The sequence below is a fragment of the Stenella coeruleoalba genome, assembly GCF_951394435.1.
Source record: "Stenella coeruleoalba genome assembly, chromosome: 1".
Lineage (NCBI taxonomy): Eukaryota > Metazoa > Chordata > Mammalia > Artiodactyla > Delphinidae > Stenella > Stenella coeruleoalba.
This window is the reverse complement of record NC_137169.1, coordinates 42678208-42703481: the sequence shown is the minus strand read 5'-3', so window position 1 is coordinate 42703481 and position 25274 is coordinate 42678208. Positions and strand designations below refer to the sequence as shown.

General features: G+C 37.9%; 1 protein-coding gene across 3 annotated transcripts in view; it reads right to left on the bottom strand.

Annotated features, from left to right (window-relative positions):
* OSBPL9 (oxysterol binding protein like 9) overlaps window positions 1–25274 on the bottom strand; it is a 169202-nt gene that overhangs the window by 139134 nt on the left and 4794 nt on the right. For all 3 annotated transcript variants that reach the window (XM_079901738.1, XM_079901739.1, XM_079901743.1), the window contains exon 2: window positions 2923–2973. In XM_079901738.1, coding sequence (XP_079757864.1) covers window positions 2923–2973 — 51 coding nt within the window. The remainder of the gene's footprint in view (window positions 1–2922; window positions 2974–25274) is intronic.

Genomic DNA, 25274 nt, shown 5'->3' with positions numbered 1-25274 from the left:
TCTCGCCTTGGAGTCTTCCTCAGAGTCTCCAGATAAGAGCCCAGCCTGGCCAATATCTTGATTTCAACAAGGAGAGAATCTTTCTGAGATGTCCGATCTACAGAACTGTAGATAATAAATGGTGGGAGTTTTTTAATTGTGGTAAAGTACACATAACATAAAACTTACCATTTTAACATTTTTCAGTGTTCAGCTTAGTACCACTAAATACATTCACATTGTTGTGCAGCCACCCTAACCATCCATCTCCAGAATTTTTTCATCTTCTCAAACTGAAATTCTGTACCCATTAAACAAGAAATCCCTAATCCTTCTTGCCTCAGCCCCTGAAAACCACCATTCTACTTTCTGTTTCCATGAATTTGACAACTCTAGGTACCTCATATATGTAGAATCAAACAATATTTGTCTTTTTGTGACTGGCTTATTTCACACAGCACAATGTCCTTAAAGTTCATCCATGTCGTAGCATGTGTCAGAATTTCCTTCCTCCTTTTTAAGACTAAACAGTATTCCACTGTATGTATATACCACAGTTTGTTTATCCATTTATCCATCATATGGACACTGGGCTGCTTCCACCTCTAGGCTATTGTGAGTAACGCTTCTACGAAAAGCACATGTGTATACAAATATCTGTTTAAGGCTATGCTTTCAATTCTTTTGGATATATAGATATATATGAGTATTGTTTTAAGTCAATTCATTATCTTGAACATTGAGTAAGTAAAAGGAAATGATCGAGCATTTATTTATCCTGTCTATTTGAACTGTACCACTGGGTAATTAAATAATAGATGAAGAGAAATGTTTCCTTATATAATTATTTCTGATAAAAATTTTAAAAAAATGATAAAATATCATAATTTTCAACCCCCAAATGGATCTAGCTACTGAGCATCAATAGTTGGTAATATCTGGGAGTTCCCTGGTGGCCTAGTGGTTAGGACTCAGTGCTTTCACTGCCATGGCCCAGGTTCAATCCCTGGTTGGGGAACTGAGATCCTGCAAGCTGTGTGACGCAGCCGGAAAAGAAAAAAAGTTGCTAATGTCAATAAAGAGCAAAAACCAGACATCATGTGTCTACTGATAAAAGAACACAACACTGCCTGTAGTCTTGCCAAAGGGATCAAACCTAAGTCTGATCCAGTCTCTGGATCCACCTGCCAATTTGCAAGAAAAGCAGAGACAGAGGAACACGCTGAATTGCACCAGTATGCAATCAATAAAATCTACATTACGGAAAGCTCCTACAGGTCAAAGGGTCTGGATTCTTCAATACATAACTGCAAACAAAAGATAGCAAGTTTTTTTAAATGGGTAATATAAAATATAGAATTTAGGAAAGCAAATCCAAGAAGTGATTCCTATAAAAGAACAATGGTTACTTTAAGAGACAGGGAGGTGGCTGTAATTTGAATGGGGCAAATAGAGAGCCTTCCGAGGTAACTGGCCAAATTCTATTTCTTAACCTAGATGGTAGTCACAAGGGTTAATAATTAATTAAGCTATATTTAAAAGAAAAAAATAGCACATTAAATGTAACAATGAGACAGTGGCCCAAATCCAGATTGAATTCGACTGAAGAGCTGTCTCACTGCAGCTCTGCCAAAGTCTCACCACTGAGTCTATCTCAAGCCAAGAAAGCAGTTCATACCAGACTGAGGGGTGACTGAGGTCAATGGCAAGTGGTTAGAAAAGCAATTAAACCAAGAAGACAAAAGCAAAACCAAAGGAAAGGAAAAAAGACAGTAAACAGTATAATAAGCTGAATTTTCAAAAATCTTTATGCTATCACATATACAACGTCTGTTCAAAACAAGCCTGTCTCATTTCCATCCTGTAAATTCACCATACTTACTTCTATCTCAGTGCCAAAATTTTTCCATTAGAATTTGGTTTTTTTCTCAGTTATTTCCCATTTTTACCAATTAACTACTGCTAATAAAGGCAATCGTATGTTTACCAAATATTTACATTTACATCTTCAAAAGTAAGGGTGCAGAAAAAAGATAGCAGAAAGAAAGCAACAGGAGCCTGAAAGAAGAAAAGGCCACTAGAAGCTGATTTACCAAGTTATGATAGAGGTAGGCCCTTCTTTAGATACAACGGAGTACTAGAAACTATATCCCCAAGCCTGCATTCTTTCTTGTCTTTAGCTATTTGGACCACGGTGGAAATTGAACAAGCAATTGAAAGCAGCCTGAAGCTATAGGTCTGCACTGTCCAATAAGGTAGCCCCTAGCTACACGTGCCTACAGGCCACCTGAAGTACAACTAATCTGAACAAAGATGTGCCATAAGTGCAAAAGACATAGTGGATTCCAAAGACTTAGCATGAAAAAAAGAATGTAAAATACCTCATTAATAATTTTTGTATTGATTACCTGTTTAAATAATATTCTGGATATACCAGCATAAACAAAATATATTATTAAAATTAATTTCACCTGCTTTTTAAATGTGATTACTACAAAAATTTTAAATTATGTATATGTGGCTCACATTATATTTCTATTGGACATCACTGCTACAAAAACCATTATTAAATAGTGTTGAACAGGAAGAACTAAGCAGCTGAAAGTGGGGATTTTTCAGTTTTTTTCTACTGTTCGCGCTATTGCCAACACTACAACTCATTTAATTTCCAGCCCCTGTCCCTGGATATAAAATAGAGGTTAAAAAAATCAGTAGGTGCATTAAGTCATGGATACAACATTATATCATGGGCCAAAGGAACTGAGTGCTAGTCCTGGTTCTGGAGTTACCCTGGAGAAGTTCTTTTTTTTCCTCTGAGCCTTAGTTGCCTGCCCTAACAATTAAGTTAAGGAGCTAAACTAAATTTAGACTCCCATTCATCTGTCAAAATATTTTTTTTCTTTCTGTCGGAATTGGTTTTCATAAAAATGAATAAATACTCACTCTGAGTCTAACACATCCTCTGCGAGAGCCTCTCATCATTTTGTCCTTGGACTAAAAGAAAAACAAAAACATTCAATAAATAAAAGATAAACAGACTGTTTTTAAAATCATCTAGGGATAAAGAGACAACATTTATAGTAATATTCCTCCCTTCTCCCCATCCCCACCCCACCTCACCCCACCATCACTTAAAGATAGGAATTGGGAGGTTTAAAATGTTTTGTAGTCTATACAAATAAAACTAATTACAGAATTTTATGTGTACCTTAAATGTAGCATATATTATACTATATTTTCATTCCTCCTTCATAGCCCTTAACTCTCAACTAAAATATGTTTCTCATATTTTAGTAAGTTTGAGAGTCACCTGGAAGGCGACAAATTACCTGGGGATTTAAGAATCACTCCCAGATGATTCTGACTCAAGCAAACACAAGACCACGTTTTGAGAAACACTGCTTTAACTTTATCTCCTTGCAACTCCCCAAATGGGTCACATTTTTTGCCTCTGAGATTTCTCATCCAATGTTCCTCAGCTTGGAATATCCTTGACCCTGATTTTCTGCCTTGCCAACTGTCATTCATCAAGTGCCCTACCTCTGCCTGATTTGAATTCCCATCCCTGGACTCCCAGAGTCTCCTGTGTGTTCCCTTGTTGTGGCATGCACCATCTTGTGCTATGATAGCTAGTTACTTGTCTGACTCACCCACAGACTGCACATTCCTTAAGGGATAGAAACTGTATCTGACTTATGTTTCAGAACAATGTCTGGCATACATTAGGTAATAAAAAAATATTTATTGATAAAATGTTGCTTCTCCTTTATGTTTCCCCTACTAGACTGAGCCAAGCAAAGGCTATGTTCTGCATAATAAGCCCCATGTTGACATTCAGTAAATATTCCTAGAATTAACTTAGTCATGTGTAATAAAATAAAGTAAAACCTCAAATAACTAAAGTTTTAAAAATATTTAATACCTCAACAACTGGTATTTTTCTGTACTCCACTATGTGACAAAGTAAAACAAGCCAATATCATGGGGTTATGTTTTTTTGCTTGTTCGCTTGTTTTTAATTTTTTGGCCGTGCCACACAGCATGCAGGATCTCAGTTCCCTGACTAGGGATCAAACCTGGGCCTTCAGTGGTGAGAGCTTGGAGTTCTAACCACTGCACCACCAGGGAATTCCCTGGGGTTATGTTTTAAAGAAAACTGTCCCACTTTAAATCATAGATGCCCTACATCCATTGTACTGAGCCATAAGCAAACTTCCAGCTATAAGATAACTAAGTTCTGGGGATTTAATGTACAGCATGGTGACTATAGTTAACAATATGTACTGTATACTTTAAAGTGGCTGAGTGAGTAGATCTTAAGAGTTCTCACTACCAAAAAAAAGGTAACTATGACAGGTGATGATGGATGTGTTAATTAACATTATTGTGGTAATCATTTCACAATATATATGTATATCAAGTCATCACACTGTACACCTTAAACTTAAACAATGTTATATGTCAATTATACCTCAATAAAGCTGGAAAAAATAAATTCAATCTTTCTTGGAGATATCTGCATGTCTGTACACAAAGATCTGCCTTACCCTTCTCATTGCAGTACATGCTGTTAACATAGCCTATGTCATTGTTTTCACTGATTCTTAGCTTATCAATGTAACAATATTACAATGATAAATCAAAGTAAACTCTCTTCAAAAAAGAAAAGAATAAAACAAAAAAGCAAATACTGAGCTATAGAAATTCATGTTCAGAAATTATTATTGAAGTATGGAAGAGAGTCTTCTTACTTACATATATAAAGAGGACTCATACATTTTACAAAACATTCTCAACATCAAGCAGGGTTGAAAAGAGTTCTTTACTAACAATATAGTTGATAAAATCACAGTTAACAAAAACATTCCCTAAGCATTTAATAGCCCTTTTACCATACCGTACACTTATCTTCCCTCCAAAAGTGTCAAGGCAATACAGAAAAATAATAATTAGGTTTGAAAATACCCAATGAGGTTAGAATACAACTCAAACAAGGTAAGAAACATCCTTGACCCTCTTCCATTTTTAAAAATAAGATTACAGTAAACAGAAAAAGAGTAAGACAGGGTTATAAGTTAGAAAACATTGAAAGAGATAAGTGAAAATAATTAAAGCAAGTATAACTAGGAAACAATCAGACAAATCCAGAATGTGGGATATCCTATAAAATAACTGGCCTAGACTATTTTTAAATGTCTAAAAAAAAAGAGTAGCATATAAACGACTGTAATATAGAGCAAAAATAAATTATGTGCATAGAGGCACAAAGTGCTATGAACTACAGAAGGCTCCCTGCCATGGAAAAAAGATTGCGAAAGGCAATACTGAAGTGACCAGGTCTCAAGGTTCAATCTGGGACTAAAAAAAGGATTCTGATAAGAGAGGAAAGGTAGGAAAAAGAAGGCATTCCAAGCCAAGGGAACAACATCAGCAAAAGCACAGGTATGGAAAACTTTACACATGAGGTCTTCACAGAAGAGTAGACTGATAGCTCAAGCACAGCATGTGGAGAGGAAGGTGGAGAGAGATGGAGAGTTGAGGCTGAAAAGGAGGTATGGGGACCAGGTCTTGGAGGGTCGGAAAAAAACAGTGAGAAGTTAAGGTAATTAAACTTTATTCAATAGTTAATGGAGAGCTACTGAAGGTTTATGAACATTCTCAGTGGTGTGTTATAGAAAAATAACACGGTCAAATATGAGGACTTGGGGGAAAGGGATGATGGTGACATTAATGATATAGCAAAAGCAGCAGCAGCAGATTCTCACTCATTGATACCCTCTATGTCAGTGGTCCCCAACCTTTTTGGCACCAGGCACCGGTTTCATGAAAGACAATTTTTCCACGGATCGGGGGTGGGGGGGGGATGGTTTCGAGATAATTCAAGCACATTACATTTATTGTGTACTTTATTTTTTAATAAATTTATTTATTTGGCTGCATTGGGTCTTCATTGCTGCACATGTGCTTCCTCTAGTTGCGGTGAGCGGGGGCTACTCTTCGTTGCGGTGCACGGGCTTCTCATTGTGGTGGCTTCTCCTGTTGCGGAGCATGGGTTCTAGGTGCACGGGCTTCAGTAGTTCTGGCTTGCGGGCTCTAGAGTGCAGGCTCAGTAGCTGTGGCGCATGGGCTTAAGTTGCTCTGCAGCATGTGGGATCTTCCCAGACCAGGGATTGAACCTGTGTCTCCTGCATTGGCAGGTGGATTGTTAACCACTGCACCACCAGGGAAGTCCCTATTTCTATTATTATTACATTGTAATATATAATGAAATAATTATACAACTGACCATAATGCAGAATCAGTGCGAGCCCTGAGCTTGTTTTCACTTGCCACTCACTGATAGGGTTTTCCTAAGAGTCTGTAAGCAACTAATTTATTATGGTCTCTGTGCAGTCAAACCTCTCTGCTAATGATAATCTGTATTTGCAGCCGCTCCCCAGTGCTAGCATCACTGCCTCAGCTCCACCTCAGATCATCAGGCATTAGATTCTCATAAGGAACACACAACCTAGATCTCTCGCATGTGCAGTTCACAGTAGGGTTCGCGCTCCTATGAGAATCTAATGCCACCACTGATCTGACAGGAGGCGGAGCTCAGGCGGTAATGTGAGTGATGGGGAAGCAGCTGGAAATACAGATGAAGCTTCACTCCCTCGCCTGCCGCTTACCTCCTGCTGTGCAGCCTGGTTCCTAACAGGCTGGTTCCTAACAGGCTGGTTCCTAACAGCCTGGTACCTAACAGGTCAGGTACCAGTCCATGACCTGGGGGTTGGGGACCCCCTGCTCTATGTGATATGCACTTTATACACAGTAAGCCTCACAAGACCTTGCATGGTAAGAGTTATGCACATATTATAAATGAAAGTGACACCAGAGAGATCAAGTAAATTACCCAGTTAAATTACACATGTAAAATGTAGCAGAGTTGACCCAGCAGGTACAATTTGGAATAGCTGCCCTGCAAATCATTCTCCCAGACCATACCTGCGCTCTGCTAGCCTCGAATCCTCCTCCTCTTCCACAATGACACAGAGCCCTCGCCCTCATTTTCTCCCCACTCAGCTCCAATGTGGGGCCAAAGGGAAGCTGGTGTGACTAAGTCCCCCAGGCACAGTGAGTGCTGAGGAGTGGTTATCTGACCAAGCTGGTCGATCACAGAACCCACAACCCCAGGGACAAGGAAGGATAGAACCGGGAGCTTCCCTGGTGGCGCAGTGGTTGAGAGTCCACCTGCCGATGCAGGGGACACGGGTTCGTGCCCCAGTCTGGGAAGATCCCATATGCCGTGGAGCAGCTGGGCCCGTGAGCCATGGCCACTGAGCCTGCGTGTCTGGAGCCTGTGCTCTGCAACGGGAGAGGCCCCAACAGTGAGAGGCCCGCGTAACGCAAAAAAAAAAAAAAGGAAGGATAGAACACTTCCACAGGGAGTTTTTCTACTGGGGCTGAGCTGATAGGGAAGAGCTCTTTCCTATCTGTTCTTGAAGCTGTGAGGTACAGTTGCCACAGGTCTTGTGCCCTCTACATGAAGGAAGCAATAATTAAAGCATACACGCTGAGAGGAGGAGAGAGGAGAGGCAGAGAGTCCTAGCTGCAAGTGATCTCCAGATACACCCTGATCTGAGGCAAACCTGCCTAAGCCAATGCTATTCACTGAATAGCAAGGGGTTTTGTTTGGGGTTTTTTGTTTTGTTTTGTATTTTCCTGCTGTTGTTGCTGTCTGTTTGTTTTTTGATGAATACTGGTACTGATGAGGGAAACGTAGGGCCAACATAACCCCAACTCCAGCAATCTTCCTACCAGGAGCTGTGCTACCAATGTTCTCAAACCTACTAACAAATGTACTTTTTAGCAACTTGGCACAAACATGCCACCAGCCACAAGGTCCAGCACCTTAAGAAAGGATCACTCACAAAACAGATGCTAAAATCTTTTCAGCTATATTAGAAAACAGAATCCCCCATGAAGCAGAGAGATACAGGGGTGATATGTTCTACTCCTAAGGGGCTCCAGAATTTAAAAAGATTGTTGAATTTGGTGGTCGGGTTTGTTGGTTTCTTATATCTTATTAATGCAAGGTCAGTGGCTTCTGTTACAACAAGACATGCAATCAAAAATTATTTCTAATAATCCTTATGCTAATCCTAATGCTAACCCCAAGGTATTGATTCAGATTAAGTTTGTATTGAAGTTTCAAAGTAAATTACCACAAATATATTGTTGCCTGTAACAGGCTTGTCCCCTGATATCCATTCTCCTCTTCTTCCTTTCAGTAACATATCCTCCACCCAAAGTTTTAACTGAACACATGGCTCCCCTGCCAGTTATTACATTTCCAGCCTCCCTTTCAGCTTCATATAGGCCAGTGTGCTGTGAACAGAAGCAATGTGCAACAGATTGTGCCTTTCAGAGGAAATTTCTTGAAAAGACATTCTCTTTTCAAGGGTACATGGAACATTCTCCAGAACTGACCACATGTTAAGCCATAAAACAAGTTACAGTAAATTTAAACAATGGAAATAATACAAAGTATGTTCTTTGACCAAAATGGATTAACTGTAGGGCTCAATAACAGAAGGAAATTTGGGAAATTCACAAATAGGTGGAAATTAAATGACACTCCTGAACGACCAATAGTTCAAGGAAAAAATAACAAGGGAAATTTGAAAATACTTGAGATGAATGAAAATGAAAACACAATTTACCAAAACATAAAGAATACAGTGGGATAGGGAGGAGGGGAGGGAGGCTCAAGAGGGAGGAGATATGGGGACATGTATATGCATATGGCTGATTCGCTTTGTTGTGCAACAGAAACTAACACAGTACTGCGAAGCAATTATACTCCAATAAACATCTATTAAAAAAAAAAGAATACAATGAAAGCAATTCTTAGAGGGAAATTTATAACTATAAATGTCTAAACTAAAAAATAAAGATCTCAAATCAATAGCCTAACCTTTTACCTTAAGAAATTACACAGGGTTTCCCTGGTGGCGCAGTGGTTGAGAGTCCGCCTGCCAATGCAGGGGACACGGACTTGTGCCACGGTCCAGGAAGATCCCATATGCCATGGAGCAACTGGGCCCGTGAGCCACAACTACTGAGCCTGTGCATCTGGAGCCTGTGCTCTGCAACAAGAGAGGCCACGATAGTGAGAGGCCCACGCACCGCGATGAAGGGTGGCCCCCGCCTGCCGCAACTAGAGAAAGCCCTCACACAGAAACGAAGACCCAACACAGCCAAAAATAAATATAAAAATAAATTAATTAATTTTTTTAAAAAAAGGCACAAGGTCCACGCCCCTTCCTTGCTTCTACCTTAAATATAGCAAACAGAGATCTGCAATCATTTTCTCTAAATGTAAGCTAACTTTATTCCCATCAGGCCACACTTTCTTTCAGACATGTCTCAGTTCCCTCTACACATATACATAGACCCCAAACTGCTTTAGTAATAAAACATAGACAGCCTACAAAAAGACAAATAACAAAGTAAAACAAAAACATATATTTTCCCTACTTCATGCTCACACACTTCCTCTGTGAACCCTCTTTCAACCCAGCTTATATGCTGAGGTACAATTTACTGCATTCTCAATTTTTATAACTGCATTTAAAAATATTACATAAAACAATTAGAGAGCAATAATAATCTCTAAGAATGGTATATAAGCACTAAATCAAATTCAACACCAAGGTAACCTCTTAATTGTATCTTAATTATAACTACTTAACTGTATCTCCAATAGGATATAAACTTAGATTAAAGATTAGTTCAGTATATTCCTAGCATACACTAAGTACTCAAAAGTATTTTAAATTAACAAATTAACTTACAATATCTAGCTTGGTGCTGGTATATAGTGCCGTCAATGAAAACCTGTTTAACTGTTAATATACTGTGCATTTCCTCTGCTTAACAAAGCAAACGTATCTGGAAAAGTTGTGCACAAATATGTTCAAAATTCATTAGGGAAGATTAGTTTGCCATTTAAACTAATTCTACAATCCTTTTATAAAGCAAAGAATGCCTCCCCAAACGTGTTATGTAAAGACACTTAAATTTTTATTTGAATGTTAATTTTACTTTAATAAACTAAATCTTTTTTTTTTTTTTTTTTGCTGTATGCGGGCCTCTCACTGTTGTGGCCTCTCCCATTGCAGAGCACAGGCTCTGAACGTGCAGGCTCAGCGGCCAAGGCTCACGGGCCTAACTGCTCTGCGGCATGTGGGATCTTCCTGGACCAGGGCACGAACTGGTCCGCATCAGCAGGCGGACTCTCAACCACTGCGCCACCAGGGAAGCCCAAACTAAATCTTTATTAAAGATGAAGCAAGAGTCTCATCTGACTTGCTCTGAATCTCTCATAGCTAAAAGGGAAGTTTCCTTCTTCTGAACTTTTTAATACATAGCACCCCATCTTACCTTTCTTAAGGCACATATTACTTCTATCTTATATGAAAATAATGTATGTGCATGCTTCATCACTTAGAGAGCAGAGTTTCTGATTCATCCATGTGTCCTCTTCTACCCAACACCCCTGCTATACCTTTGCAAAGAATAAACAATAAATTGATGGTAGAAGACAAGCAGACAATGAATGTGGACAAATGTCAAAATGGTCTCCTTCCTTTTAACATGAAGGTAATACTGCTTCAGTATTGAGTCACATGTTAGTTCATTCCCAAAAGTACATGAGGTTGCGCTTCTAGCTAGTGTTGCTCCTTGGACCATGCACTCCTGGAACACCTAGCAGGGGCTCAACCTGCTAGGCAAAGCTAACCTAAAGATTGAAATCACAAGAGGCTGGCTCTAGGGTGTAGGATGGACAGGAAAAGGACAGGAGGAAATTTTGCAGGATGACAGCAATGCTCTATCTTTTGATTGATACTGGTAACAAGGGTGTAAACAAACGTCAAAACTCATCTAAATGTATACTTGAAATCTGTGGGATTTTTTATTGGGTATAATTATATCTCAATAAAAGTAAATAAATAAATAGTACTTGCCAGAATTCCACAAAGATACACTGTTTACAACAACAACTACAAAATAGGAAATGACAGCAATAACACCCATTCCTGTAGTCTCCTTCCTATTTGGGAGAGCACAGACTTCTTAAGCCATCTTGATAGTATTTAATGTACCAGAGAGCCTTCACTAGTTAATGCCTTGTGGGCACTCAATAGCCCAAAATGTCATCATGCTACTGGAAAGCTACACCACCAGAAACACTGAGGATTCACAGACCCACAATAATGGAGGAATTTTCCCTATCATTCATCCCTCAAGTTGCCATAGATAACTTCCTCATCTCCCCCTCCCCATTACAGAGGGCCTCATTCGAGCAGCAGTATACTACAGATAGAGCCTTAGGAAAATATATTGAATCAGTATACAAGGGGACAGTGATATTTGGGGTCTCTCCAAGATCCTGGAAGATGGCTGCCTTCCTTCAAAGAAACCAGACATGTATCAGAACAGAGATATATACAAGATCATCTTTAAGAGCTGGAACAGCCTAGAGGTAATTATACTAATTATGGCTAATTATACTAAGTATCAGAAAGTATTAAAAGTAATGGAACTACAGTAGGAAGGCCAGAACCAGAACCAGAAAGCCAGAATAGAAGTTTTGCTGATCAACAGATTAGACCTGTTTGGTTCTTGTAATAGGTATGTCTCTAACACAGAGATACTGCATCTTGATATCAACGTCTGATTAAATATCTATAATATAATATATAACTCCCCTTAGTCTGCTTCTGCTTATAAATTTGGCATCCCATATAGCTTGCTTTCAGAGACTATATGTACTAATGCACTAATGAGATAGGCTAAATATGCAGTCTCCTTAACAGTTATATATCTTGTTATGAATAAATTTGAAAATTAGCTTAGGTAATAGTTACCACAATGTACATTTAGTGAATATTATTATATGTCAAACACTGTCATAAACTTTAGCTTTTTGTTAATATTTACTGAGCACTTATATGCCAGACACTGTGCTAGTGCTTTAAATATAATATTAATTAATTCTCACATCAATCTTATGATATAGGTTCTTTTATTATATCCATTTTGTAATTGAGAAAATAAAGGCTCAGAAAGTTTTATGTAACCTGCCCATGGACTCACATATAATAAGTGGGATAGAGAGGATTCCCATCCAGGTCTGACTCTAAACGCCATGCATTCTACCAGTTACTATAGATCTGGTTAATTTAAGTTTTCTTTCAAAGATTTTCTGAGCCACAAAGGCTGAGTGTCAAATCAGTGATCCTTCTGAACTCAACAGTATAACTGCCACCCTACAAATTCTCGCAGCAATACTTCAGAGGGTGGTACCCCTGCTTCTGAACTATTGCTGGCATGTAAACCCCTACGTCATTAGATAACAGATACAGGTCCACATCTCTTATCTGAGACTTTCAGATCAAATGTGTTTTGAAATTCACAATTTTTGAAAAGTAATATACATATAGTACATAAACTGTGTCACACCTGCAGTGGAGTCTGAAGTATTAAGCATTTAATTACTTTCACAATTCAGCAAACTACTATTTAGGTAGTACAACATATATTTACACTAAGTATGACAGAGATTATAAATAGCCACACAGTTCAAGACAGGCTTTACTTCCAAATGAGAATATAATAAATTTAGAAAAAAAACTTCTGGAATTCAGAGACTGAGGGATTTCAGAATTATGGGTAAAGGACTGTAGACCTGTATTTTGATCTAGTTAAATCTTACATTGTAAAGTCCCAGGTCTCTCACTATTTCTTAAAAAGGACATTTTATCTTCAAGTCAGAATTTCAGGCCAGTAGAAAGAGAACCACTTTCACAGGGTTTAATTAAGCACAGCTGTGATGGCAGGGATTGCGCATCCTTTCTAAGAAAAAGTTAAATATTAAATACTAACTAGTAGCCTAAGTGCTACAAATTACTTAAGGTATGTTAATATATATTGGACCTCAATGTATATTTCCTATGTTTGTTTAGTTTTTCAAATACTGCCCAAAATACTAAATAGTGATTAATGTTATTTCACAAAAAAGTGATTGAAAGAAATGATGGGGGTGTGTTAAACTCCAGGTGGTTTATGCTGTATATTAGTACTTCTCTCACCAAACTGTGCAGTGATAATCCATTATCATCATTCAACTCCACTTTTCTATTAAAAATTGCCAAGAATGTTTCTCCTTATTTGGAAAAGACTAAGTCAGGGCCCAAGATAATAAGATAATGGAAAGATGAACAGCAAGAAAAGCACTACGAAGATGGGAAAATTTGTACAATGCAAAATTTTTTTAACATCTTTATTGGAGTATAATTGCTTTACATTGTTGTGTTAGCTTCTGCTGTATAACAAAGTGAATCAGCTATACGCATACATATATACCCATATCCCCTCCCTCTTGCATCTCCCTCCCACCCTCCCTATCTCACCCTGCTAGGTGGTCACAAAGCACCGAGCTGATGTCCCTGTGCTATGCAGCTGCTTCCCACTAGTTATCTCTTTTACATTTGGTGGTGTATATACGTCCATGCCACGCTCTCACTTCGTCCCAGCTTACCCTTCCCCCTCCCCGTGTCCTCAAGTCCATTCTCTACGTCTGCGTCTTTATTCCTGTCCTGCCCCTAGGTCCTTCAGAACCACTTTTTTTGTTGTTGTTAGATTCCATATATATGTGTTAGCATACGGTATATGTTTTTCTCTTTCTGACTTACTTCACTCTGTATGACAGACTCTAGGTCCATCCACCTCACTACAAATAACTCAATTTCGTTTCTTTTTATGGTTGAGTAATATTCCATTGTATACATGTGCCACATCTTCTTTATCCTTTCATCTGTTAATGGACACTTAGGTTGCTTCCATGTCCTGGCTATTGTAAACAGTACTGCAATGAACACTGCAGTACATGTCTCTTTTTGAATTATGGTTTTCTCAGGGTATATGCCCAGTAATGGGATTGCTGGGTCATATGGTAGTTCTATTGCTAGTTTTTAAAGGAACTTCCACACTGTTCTCCATAGTGGTTGTATCAATTTACATTCCCACCAACAGTGCAAGAGGGTTCCCTTTTCCCCACACCCTCTCCAGCATTTATTGTTTGCAGATTTTTTTGGTGAAATGCAAATTTTTTGTGTTGTTCTTGTATTGCCAGAACAATAGCCAGAACCATGGATTTTTGAAGTCTTAGTCCTAATTCTAAAACTCATCCTTCAGGTCCCAAATTAGAATGAGGCTATGCTCCAAAAGCTCCTTGTTCAAATTTAGGGTTTAGAACCCAGAACAAATTTTTGCAAAGAAACTGTTAAAAATGGTTCCCAGGTTAGCTAGGAAAAGCACTCAAAATACAGCATGTGAATATCAAAAGATATGGGGAAAGTTGTTATAAATTCAAACATTGCCTAAGAAATTATTTTCTTAAAGAATTTCTCTTAGATGTTGGTGCTCAAGGGAAAGCAGGATTATGAGCAAGAATAAGGAAGTAGGTCAAGAATTCAAGAACTATGCCAAAGGGTTTAAGAAACTTTCAAGGACTTGAGAAGTCAATGATCTGCAATAGACATACTTTACTTTTATAATCAAGAGGGAAAAAAACACTTTTTAAAAAGGCAATTTAAAAACACTCATTCTTTTTTTTTTTTACATCTTTATTGGAGTATAATTGCTTTACAATTCTGTGTTAGTTTCTGCTTTATAACAAAGTGAATCAGTTATATATATACATATGTTCCCATATCTCTTCCCTCTTGCATCTCCCTCCCTCCCACCCTCCCTATCCCACCCCTCCAGGTGGTCACAAAGCACCGAGATGATCTCCCTGTGCTATGCAGCTGCCTCCCACCAGCTATCTACCTTACGTTTGGTACTGTATATATGTCCATGCCTCTCTCTCGCTTTGTCACAGCTTACCCTTCCCCCTCCCCATATCCTCAAGTCCATTCTCTAGTAGGTCTGTGTCTTTATTCCTGTCTTACCCCTAGGTTCTTCATGACATTTTTTTTTCTTAAATTCCTTATATATGTGTTAGCATACAGTATTTGTCTTTCTCTTTCTGACTTACTTCACTCTGTATGACAGACTCTAGGTCTATCCACCTCATTACAAACAGCTCAATTTCGTTTCTTTTTATGGCTGAGTAATATTCCATTGTATATATGTGCCACATCTTTATCCATTCATCCGATGATGGACACTTAGGTTGTTTCCATCTCCGGGCTATTGTAAATAGAGCTGCAATGAACATTTTGGTACATGACTCTTTTTGAATTATGGTTTTCTCAGGGTATATGCCCAGTAGTGGGATTGCTGGGTCATATGGTAGTTCTATTTGTAGTTAAAAACACTCATTCTGAACAGACTTGTGGTTGCCAAAAGGGAGAAGGGGTGGGGAAGGGATGGATTAGGAATTTTGGGTTAGAAGCTGCCAACTATTATATATAGAATACATAAACAACAAGGTCCTACTGTATAGCACAGGAAATTATATTCAATATCCTGTGATAAACCATAATGGAAAAGAATAAAAAAAGAATGTATATATATGTATATCTAAGTCACTTTGCTGTACAGCAGAAATTAATACAATACTGTAAATCAACTATAATTCAATCAAAAAATAAAAAAGGGGTTTCCCTGGTGGTGCAGTGGTTGACAGTCCGCCTGCCGATGCAGGGGACGTGGGTTCGTGCCCCGGTCCGGGAGGACCCCACGTGCCGCGCAGCGGCTGGGCCCGTGAGCCATGGTCGCTGAGCCTGCGCGTCCGGAGCCTGTGCTCCGCGACGGGAGAGGCCACGGCGATGAGAGGCCCGCATACAGCAAAAAAAAAAATCAAAATTAAAAATTAAAAAAATAAAAATTAAAAAAATTTTAGAAAGAATAAAAACACTCATTCTTTATCAGGTCTAATTAACATGCAAGCACAGAACAGAATGGTGGGCTGGTCACAAAGGATATCATCACCTATCTGAAATTTACACTTCATCCTCTTCTGCGCGACTAAAATTTCAAAGTAGAATTAGCTTCAAGAATTTGCCACTACATTTCTGTGCTCACATTTTGTGAATTAAAAAAATCATCAATCAACAAATTCTAAGACTTAGTATCTGCTTCTCCTCCCCTTCTCTAGTAGGCTTTCGGTGAACTGGAATGGAAGAAGAGTCTTTTGTTTATCCTTGGCACTTCAAAAGGGATGATTTAAGTCCCTATCTTACAACTTAGATGTAAAAGGATTCAGTACTTTTTAATGATTAATCAATGCAGTTTGCACTTTAGAAGAGCCTCTGAAGAACATTTATTTCATTGTGATAATGATGTAAATTAGTTTTTACCTGTAAGCAGACTAGTGATAACTTGGGTTTATTTTCATTTTAAAATATCAATGCTAGCACAATTCAGGATCCGCAGACAGAAAGAACATTCTATCTGGAGTCGGAAGGCTTAATCACGTACAGAGAAACTACCGTGTGATCTCTTACGTCTCAATTTCTTCATGTGTAAAGGAAGTAAAAACTATTTCACACTATTGTTCATTCCATAAATATTTATTGAATACTCACTAAGTGCCAGGCACTGCTCTAGATACTAAAGACAAAATGATGAACATAAGTCTCTGTTGTCATGGAACAGAGACTTACATTCCAGAGGGAATGCTTACATTCCAGAGGGAAATAGACATAAACAAACAAACAAAATAATTTTAGCAGCTAACAAGAAATGCTATGAAAAAATAAAACAAGACCATTGTGCTAGTGACTGACAGTGAGGTCTACTTTAGATGGTTGTTAAGGAAAGACTTCTCTGAGCAGTGACGCCTAAATGAAGACCTGTACACCAACAAGGAATCAGCCATGGTACAGCCATGGGGTAATATCAGTTCCAGGAAGCCAGAAAATATATGCAAAGGCCTGAGGCAGGAACAAGTTTGAGGTGTTTTAGGAACACACAAAAAAAGCTAGAGTGGATAGAGAGTGGTGAGCAAAAGGTTTACTGTAGAAAGATAAGTGGAGAAAGATCATAAAGCCATAAGTCATAGTAAAGAGTTTGGATTTTTTTCCTATAGTCTAATATTAGAGAATTTTAAGCAGGGGGAAAAACATGATCTTTTTTTTTTTCATTTTTTTTAAAGATCACTTGGGCTGTTGATAGAAAATGGACTTTAGAGCACAAAAAGGAAACAAAGAGAACAGTTATGAGGTTGTTGCGATAGACCAAGTGAGACATTATGGTGATTTATATGAGATAGTGGTAGCAAGAAAAAATGGGAGAAGTTATGAGGCTTAATGAGGCAATGTATTTGACAATATTAGAAAATACCTATGACAATGATTAATATAGTAGAGGCTTGTGGCACACTGTATTTTCCAAAAATGGCCTATAATAGTATTTCTCATCCCACAAGCTCTTCTAGAACTTTGCCACTCCCTCATTAAGAAGTGGAGTCTTTTGGGGCTTCCCTGGTGGCGCAGTGGTTGAGAGTCTGCCTGCCAATCTAGGGGACACGGGTTCGAGCCCTGGTCTGGGAAGATCCCACATGCCGCGGAGCAACTAGGCCTGTGAGCCACAACTACTGAGCCTGCGCGTCTGAAGCCTGTGCTCCACAACAAGAGAGGCCGCGACAGTGAGAGGCCCGCGCACCACGATGAAGAGTGGCCCCCGCTCGCCGCAACTAGAGAAAGCCCTCGCACAGAAATGAAGACCCAACACAGCCAAAAATAAATAAATAAATTTATAAAAAAAAAAAAAAAAGAAGTGGAGTCTTTTGTTTGTGGGTGGGTCTTTGTAACTGCCTTAACCTAGCAGACTGGGTGGGACATAATACAAATTATTGTACATTCTCTTCCAGCATCACAAACAGCATGGGAATCTTAATCTCCCAAAGCCAGATGACTGAGATCTCATTACGTAAGGATGAAGGAAAAGTGATATCCTTTGTTCATTTTGCTACTTGAAGAAATGCAATACAAAATGGTACAACAAATTATATAGAAAACTTTTAATAAAATGCTCTTAGGTTGTAGAATATCATGTATAAAATGATTCCATTTGTACAAAACATTCATAAATGTGTATATAAGCACAGAGTTGCTAGGAAAGCTATTCTCCAAAACACAGCTAGTAGGATTTCCGGTAGAACTTTCCTTCCTTCTACCTAATACAGTTTTCGCTATTGTTTCAATTTTTAAAAATTAAGATTATGTTGTCATCTCTTCAAGAACAATAAAACTATTTTTAAAGCTTTAAAATAAAGAGTAATGTCAAATTCTGCAGAGAGAGCAATATTAAAACTAAGGGTAAAAAGCACCCACTGGGTTTAGCAACAAAGCTATCATTGGAGACCTTTGCCAGGATTTTCAGTGAAATCTGGAGGTAAAAAGATTGCTGTAAGGTAAATGCAAGATGGATGAATAAAGACAGACAATGTAGAAGACTCTTCCAATAGGTTCACCTATCCTGAAGAAGAGAGGTTAGGATAGTATTTCCAGGGAGACACAGAATTAGCAGAGATATTTTTCAACTTGGGAGAGATACAGTCCATGTTAATTTGTTAATGAAAAAGCCAGTAGATCCTAAAATTCATATAGAAATTCAAGGAAACCAGAATAGCCAAAACATCTTGAAAAAGAACAAAGCTAAAGTCCTTACACTTCCCAATTTCAAAACTTACTACAAAGCTACAGTAATTGAAATAGTGTGACACTGGCATAAGAATAGACATAAAGATCCATGGAATAGAACTGAGAGTCCAGAAATAAGTCTTCACATGGTTTATGGTTAACTGATTTTCAACAAGAGTGTCAAGACAATTCAATGGAGAAAAAATAGTGTTTTCAATATATGGTGCTAGAATAACTGGTTACCCACATGCAAAAGAATAATAAAAATAATAAAGAATATAAAGTTTTTTAAAAATAATGTGACCCTTAGCTCACACCATATACAAAAATTAATTCAAAATGGATCAAAGATCTAAATGCAAGAGCTAAAACTAAAAAACTCTTAGAAGAAAACTTGGGAATAAAACTTTGTGACCTTAGATTAAGCAATGGTTTTCCAGATATACCACCAAAAGCACAAGCAACAAAAGATAAATTAGAGTCAAATTAAAAAATTTTTGTGCTTCAAAGGACACTATCAAGAAAGTAAAAAGACAACCCACAGAAAGGGAGAAAATATTTGAAAATCAGGTATCTCATAAGGGACTTGTACCTAGAATATATAAAAAATTCTTACAACAAAGACAACCCAATTTAAAAATGGGCAAAGGACCCAAATAGATATTTCTCTTAATAAGATTTACAAACAGCCATTAAGCACACAAAAAGATGCTCAACATCAATAGTCACCAGGGAAACACAAATCAAAATATAGTAAGATACTACTTCACACCCACTAGGATGGCTATAATCAAAATGACAGACAATAACAAATTGTTGGCAAGGATGCAGAGCAACTGGAACCCTTATACCCCTAGTGGGAAGGTAAAAAGGTGCAGCTGCTTTGGAAAACAGTCTGGCAGTTCCTCAAAAAGTTAAACAGAGTTACCGTATGACCTGGCAATTCCACTCCTAGATATATATCCAAGAAAAATGAAATATACTTGGAGATATATATCCAAATATATATCCACTCCTAGATATATATCCAAGAAAAATGAAAACATATGTCCACACCAAAACTTATGTACACAAGCGTTCACAGTATCATTAATCATAATACCCAAAATGTGGAAACAACTGAAATGTTCATCAGCTAATGAACGAATAAATAAAATGTGCAATATACATATAACAGAACATGCAGCAATAAAAAGCACTGATATATGCTACAATATGGATGGACCTTGAAAACACCATGTTAAATGAAAGAAGCCATATTAGAATTATTTAAAGAATACTTTAATAATATGATTCTATTTATATGAAATGTCCAAAAGAGGCAAATCTACAGAGACTGAAAGTAGATTAGTGGTTGCCTAGGGCTAGGGGTGAAATACTGGAAGTGACTGTTAATAGAAATAGGGTTTCTTTTAGGGGTAATGAAAATTTTCTAAAATTGATTGTGGATATGGTTATACACTTCTGTGAATAAACTAAAAATAAAAAGCTCATTGAACTGTATCTTTCAAAGAGATGGTATATGTATTAATATCTCAATAAAAAATGAAAAGCACCAGGCAACCTAAAAATTTACTAAAATTTTCCATATGAAATTGTTACAACTATGATGTTTAGTTGTTATACGGCAAAATAAATATTCTTAAAATAAACAACAAGAGTCTGTACATAGAAAGGAAGAAGTTGAAGACATACAGGAGAGAGGGAGGAAAGCAGAAAAAGGAGAAAATCTATAGACTGAGATCCTCAAAAAATGTGTGAGCAGATGAAATCCAGAACACCCAAGGATTACCTCTTCCATCATGACAAAGAAGGATAGGCAGGAAAGTAAGTATACCAACAGGTGGGAGTACGAGCAGTTGAGAGTGTTTCCACCAAATGGACTCTATTGTCTCTGGGAAGCATGGCATCTTCTACAAGTGATGGAGGAAAGAGGAGGATTGAGAGAGACTGTAGAGATAGTTGTCAGAGTGACAAACCAAATATTCACCCAATATTTTATTTGCCCATCTGTGCCATAAGAGTAATGCTAAAATAAATTAAATTAAATAAGTGGACAATCTTAGGATGAAAGCTTAATGTGAACAAAACTCTGGGACACAGAATATCAACTTTCATAATAATCTTTGTCATGTGAATGGGAAAAAATTAATTATGAATACCTCAAAATACTTTCCTTGAATATGATTTCATTTATATGATTCCATGTATCATGTAAACTTAACTTTTGCAAAAAAACTCTCCAGAAAGTGGGCATAGAGGGAACGTACCTCAACATAATAAAGGCCATATACGGCAAACCCACAGCAAACATCATTCTCAATGGTGAAAAACTGAAAGCATTTCGTCTAAGATCAGGAACAAGACAAGGATGTCCACTCTCACCACTATTATTCAACATAGTTTTGGAAGTCCTAGCTACGGCAATCAGAGAAGAAAAAGAAATAAAAGGAATACAAATTGGAAAAGAAGTAAAACTGTCACTGCTTGCAGGTGACATACTATACACAGAGAATCCTAAAAATGCCAGCGGAAAACTACTAGAGCTAATCAATGAATTTGGTAATGTTGCAGGATACAAAATTAATGCACAGAAATCTCTTGCATTCCTATACACTAATGAGGAAAAATCTGAAAGAGAAATTAAGGAAACACTCCCATTTACCACTGCAACAAAAAGAATAAAATACCTAGGAATAAACCTACCTAGGGAGACAAAAGACCTGTATGCAGCGAACTATAAGACACTGATGAAAGAAATTAAAGATGATACAAACAGAAGGAGAGATATACCATGTTCTTGGATTGGAAGAATCAATATCGTGAAAATGACTATACTACCCAAAGCAATCTACAGATTCAATGCAATCCCTATCAAATTACCAATGGCATTTTTTATGGAACTAGAACAAAAAGTCTTAAAATTTGTATGGAGACACAAAAGACCCCGAATAGTCAAAGCAGTCTGGAGGGAAAAAAACGGAGCTGGAGGAATCAGACTCCTTGACTGACGAGAGTATTCAAGGAAAGTAAAAGATATAAAATTTCCATATACTTCTTCCCACTGGTTCTACTTACCCTCTTAGGAGGCTTCTTTCTTTTCTTTTCAGGGCATTTAGATTAGATACAATTTTTCTTCTGTTCCTTTTACAATTCTAAAACTACTATATTAAGATTTGGATTATTACTATGTACCATGTAAGCTTAATAAAAATCATATTTGATATATTCAAAAACAGTTTATTTAGAAAAGTATAAATTCACTTTTAATTGTTTGATGTGAGTGGTGCTGATATCTTTCTAGGAGAATCTGAGACTCCCTCCTTTACATCTTTGCAAGAGAAACACATATACTTAAGCTCTTCAAAAACCTAAAATCCAAGAATTAGATGACAGATTTCTTTTTTAATCACCTTCCAGACATTGCTAAGGATTGCCAAATAACATTTAAATGTGTTTAGGTTACCAGTGGTTTTGAAATTCAAAGTCACTATGAGTCTGTTTCAGTCAGCATGTAACAGCAAAGAACATATTATTTCTCTAATGATTCCTTTTACAAAGACTACCTTGACTGGCCCTGATAACTTACTAACTCACTATTTCTAACATTCTCTCCAAAGTGTTATAAAAACAATACAAATCAAGAAATAGTGTTAAATATTTATGGGTAATGACTAAACAAATCATATTTTATAATCTCAACTAGTTCCTTATACAACCTGATTAATCTTCAACATGTCCCTAGTTATTCCTTTTTCCAGTTCCCATGGCCATTGATCTAAATGTTTACTACATTCCTTAAATCTTGACTCTACTCTCATTTTTAACATGGACCCTGCTTCCTATCCCTACAACATTTAAGCATACTCCTACCTTAGAAACCCCTTCCCCTCAATTCCATATTCTTCTCTGCCTCTTTCACAATGAAACATCTTGAGTAATCTACACTCATTTTCTCCACTTCTTACCTCCTATTTAGTCTTCAAACCACTCTAATCTGGCTTCCACACCCACGACTCCATGGAAACTTCTCTCTTTGAGGGCGTCAGTGATGTTCAAATTGATCAATCCAATGGATATTTTTAAGATTTCATCTATTCAATTCTCTCAATAGTATTCAAGGCAACTCACTATTCCCACCTTGACTGCCACATTCTTCTGGTTTTTCTCTGATACCTCTGGCTGTCCCTTTTCACTCTCCTGTGCAGGCTCTTTTCTCTGCCAATCCCTTAAATATGACTGTGATGGCTTAAAATCCCTCCACAAATTCTTTGACACTCCTTTCAAAAGGTAGAGCCTAATTCTCCTGCCCATGCCTAAAATTCCCATCCCCATGAACATATGAGCTGAACTTAATGATTCGTTTCTAATGAACAGAATAAGTCAGAAGTGATGTCCTCAGACCAGGTCATACTAAGCACTTTGGCTTCCTCCTGGCTCTCACTTGCATTACTCCTTCTGAGTGAAGCCAGATGCTCTATCATGATGACACTCATGTAGCCTAACGGAGAGGTTGGCTGGTGAGGAACTGAGGCCACCTTCCAACAGCCAGCAAGAAACTAAGGCTTTCTGCCAACAGTCGTGATTGTGAGTCATCTTGGAAGCAAATCCTCCAACTCCAGTCAAGCCTTTCAGGTGACTGCAAACCTAGCCAATGTCTTGACTGTAACTTCATGAGAGACTCTGAGGCAGAACCACCTAGCTAAGTCACTCCCAAAGTTCTGAGCCACAGAAACTATGCAATAATAAATATTTGTTTTAAGTGGCTAAAATTGTGGGTAATTTGTTACCACGCAATAGATATCTAATCCAACGGTGTTTCTCAGTGTTCTATTCAAAGCTCTCTATTATTCCCACTCACTCTCTCAACTCTCCATTTGTGTAAAGCTAATATTTACCTGTAACCCAGATTTTTTCCTAAGTTCCAGACTACACGATATCTTTACATCAATTTCAACATGCCCCAAAGCAACCACCTTTCTCACCTCAACCTATACTTCTTATCCTTCCTATCATCATTCATCAAAGGAAATCTAAAATCCTGGATTTCATCAGACTCCTCCTCCCCTTTCACTCACATCCAATCAATCACTGAAATCCTGTCAATATGACTTCATTATTATTCTGTAACCATAGTATTCTTTAAAGAATACAAATCTTACCTGAAGCTACTGATCAATTTTAAAACTCAGAGAGGCAACCAGACATCATGTACCACTTGATGTACAGGTTTCCCCTGCTACCTGAAAGTACAGTGTTCCTATGAAACCTTCCTGAAATGGCATAAAGCAAAGAAGCAATAACCTTAGGACACATCTTTCTAACGGATGCACAAAATAAAACCAAGGTAAAGCAAAGATGCTCACAGACACAGTTCAAAGCTATGGCAGTTTGATGCTGTGTAGTTCCCAGGGACGGAGATTACTGGCGCCACTCTTGCTGCTTGGGGTACTCACTGCCTCTATAACAGCTCACTGCAAAAAAAAAAACCTCTGAATGCTATTTTTGCTTTTCACCTATTTTCCATAAAAGCAAAAATCCTCTTCGGATTTCTTCTGGTTAGCAAAAACAGGTAATAATATAGGTCTTTCCTCAAAGTGAAGTGGGGTAAAGCAAACTCTCAAAAAGCGGGAGATACCTGTAATATGTTCCACCTACAAAGTATTCCTGCCCAAAGGAAAAAAAAAAGTTAAGCTTCTAGCTCTAATTATAAGTTTATAGGAAACACGGAGGACAAAGGAACATGTATAAACATACCACAAGAATATTATCAGCAAAATTCAGAATGTAGAAAATTTACAGAATAATTTGCTGTCTTCAATCAATGAATGGCAGGACTTCCCTGGTGGCACAGTGGTTAAGAATCCGCCTGCTAATGCAGGGGACATGGGTTCAAGCCCTGGTCCGGGAAGATCTCACATGCCACGGAGCAACTAAGCCCGTACACCACAACTACTGAGCCTGAGCTCTAGAGCCCGCAAGCCACAACTACTGAAGCCCACATGCCCTAGAGCCTGCGCGCTGCAACTTCTGGGCCTGAGTGCCACAGCTACTGAGCCCATGTGCTGCTACTGAAGCCTGCGCACCTACAGCCCGGCTCTGTAACAAAAGAAACCACCGTAATGAGAAGCCCAAGCACCACACAAAGAGTACCGTCTGCTTGCCGCAACTAGGGAAAGCCTGTGTGCAGCAATTAAGACCCAATGCAGCCAAAAAAAATTTTTTAATTGAAAAAAAAGCAAATGAATGACAAAGAAAAAAAGAGGGAAGGAAGACCTATAGAGTAAAAGAGACTCAGTTTTATATGTCTTATTTGGAATCCTGACTCAAATAAACCAACTCGTGAGGGAGAGGCATTTGAGAAAAAAATCAAGGAAATTAAACACTGACTGGATAGTTGAAAATATTAATAAATTATTATTATTATTTAGTTGTAATAATGGTATTGTGATAACATTTTTTAAGAGAGAAACCTTAACATTTAGTAATACATACTGAAATATTCACAAATGAAATAATGAGTTCTGGGATCTGCTTTAAAGTAATCCAGTGGGCTAGGAAGGAGCTATTGGGAGGATTAATAAGACAAGGTTGGCCATATGTTGACATTGTACAAGCTGGATGACAGGAATTCATTTTACTATCCTCTTCTGTGTA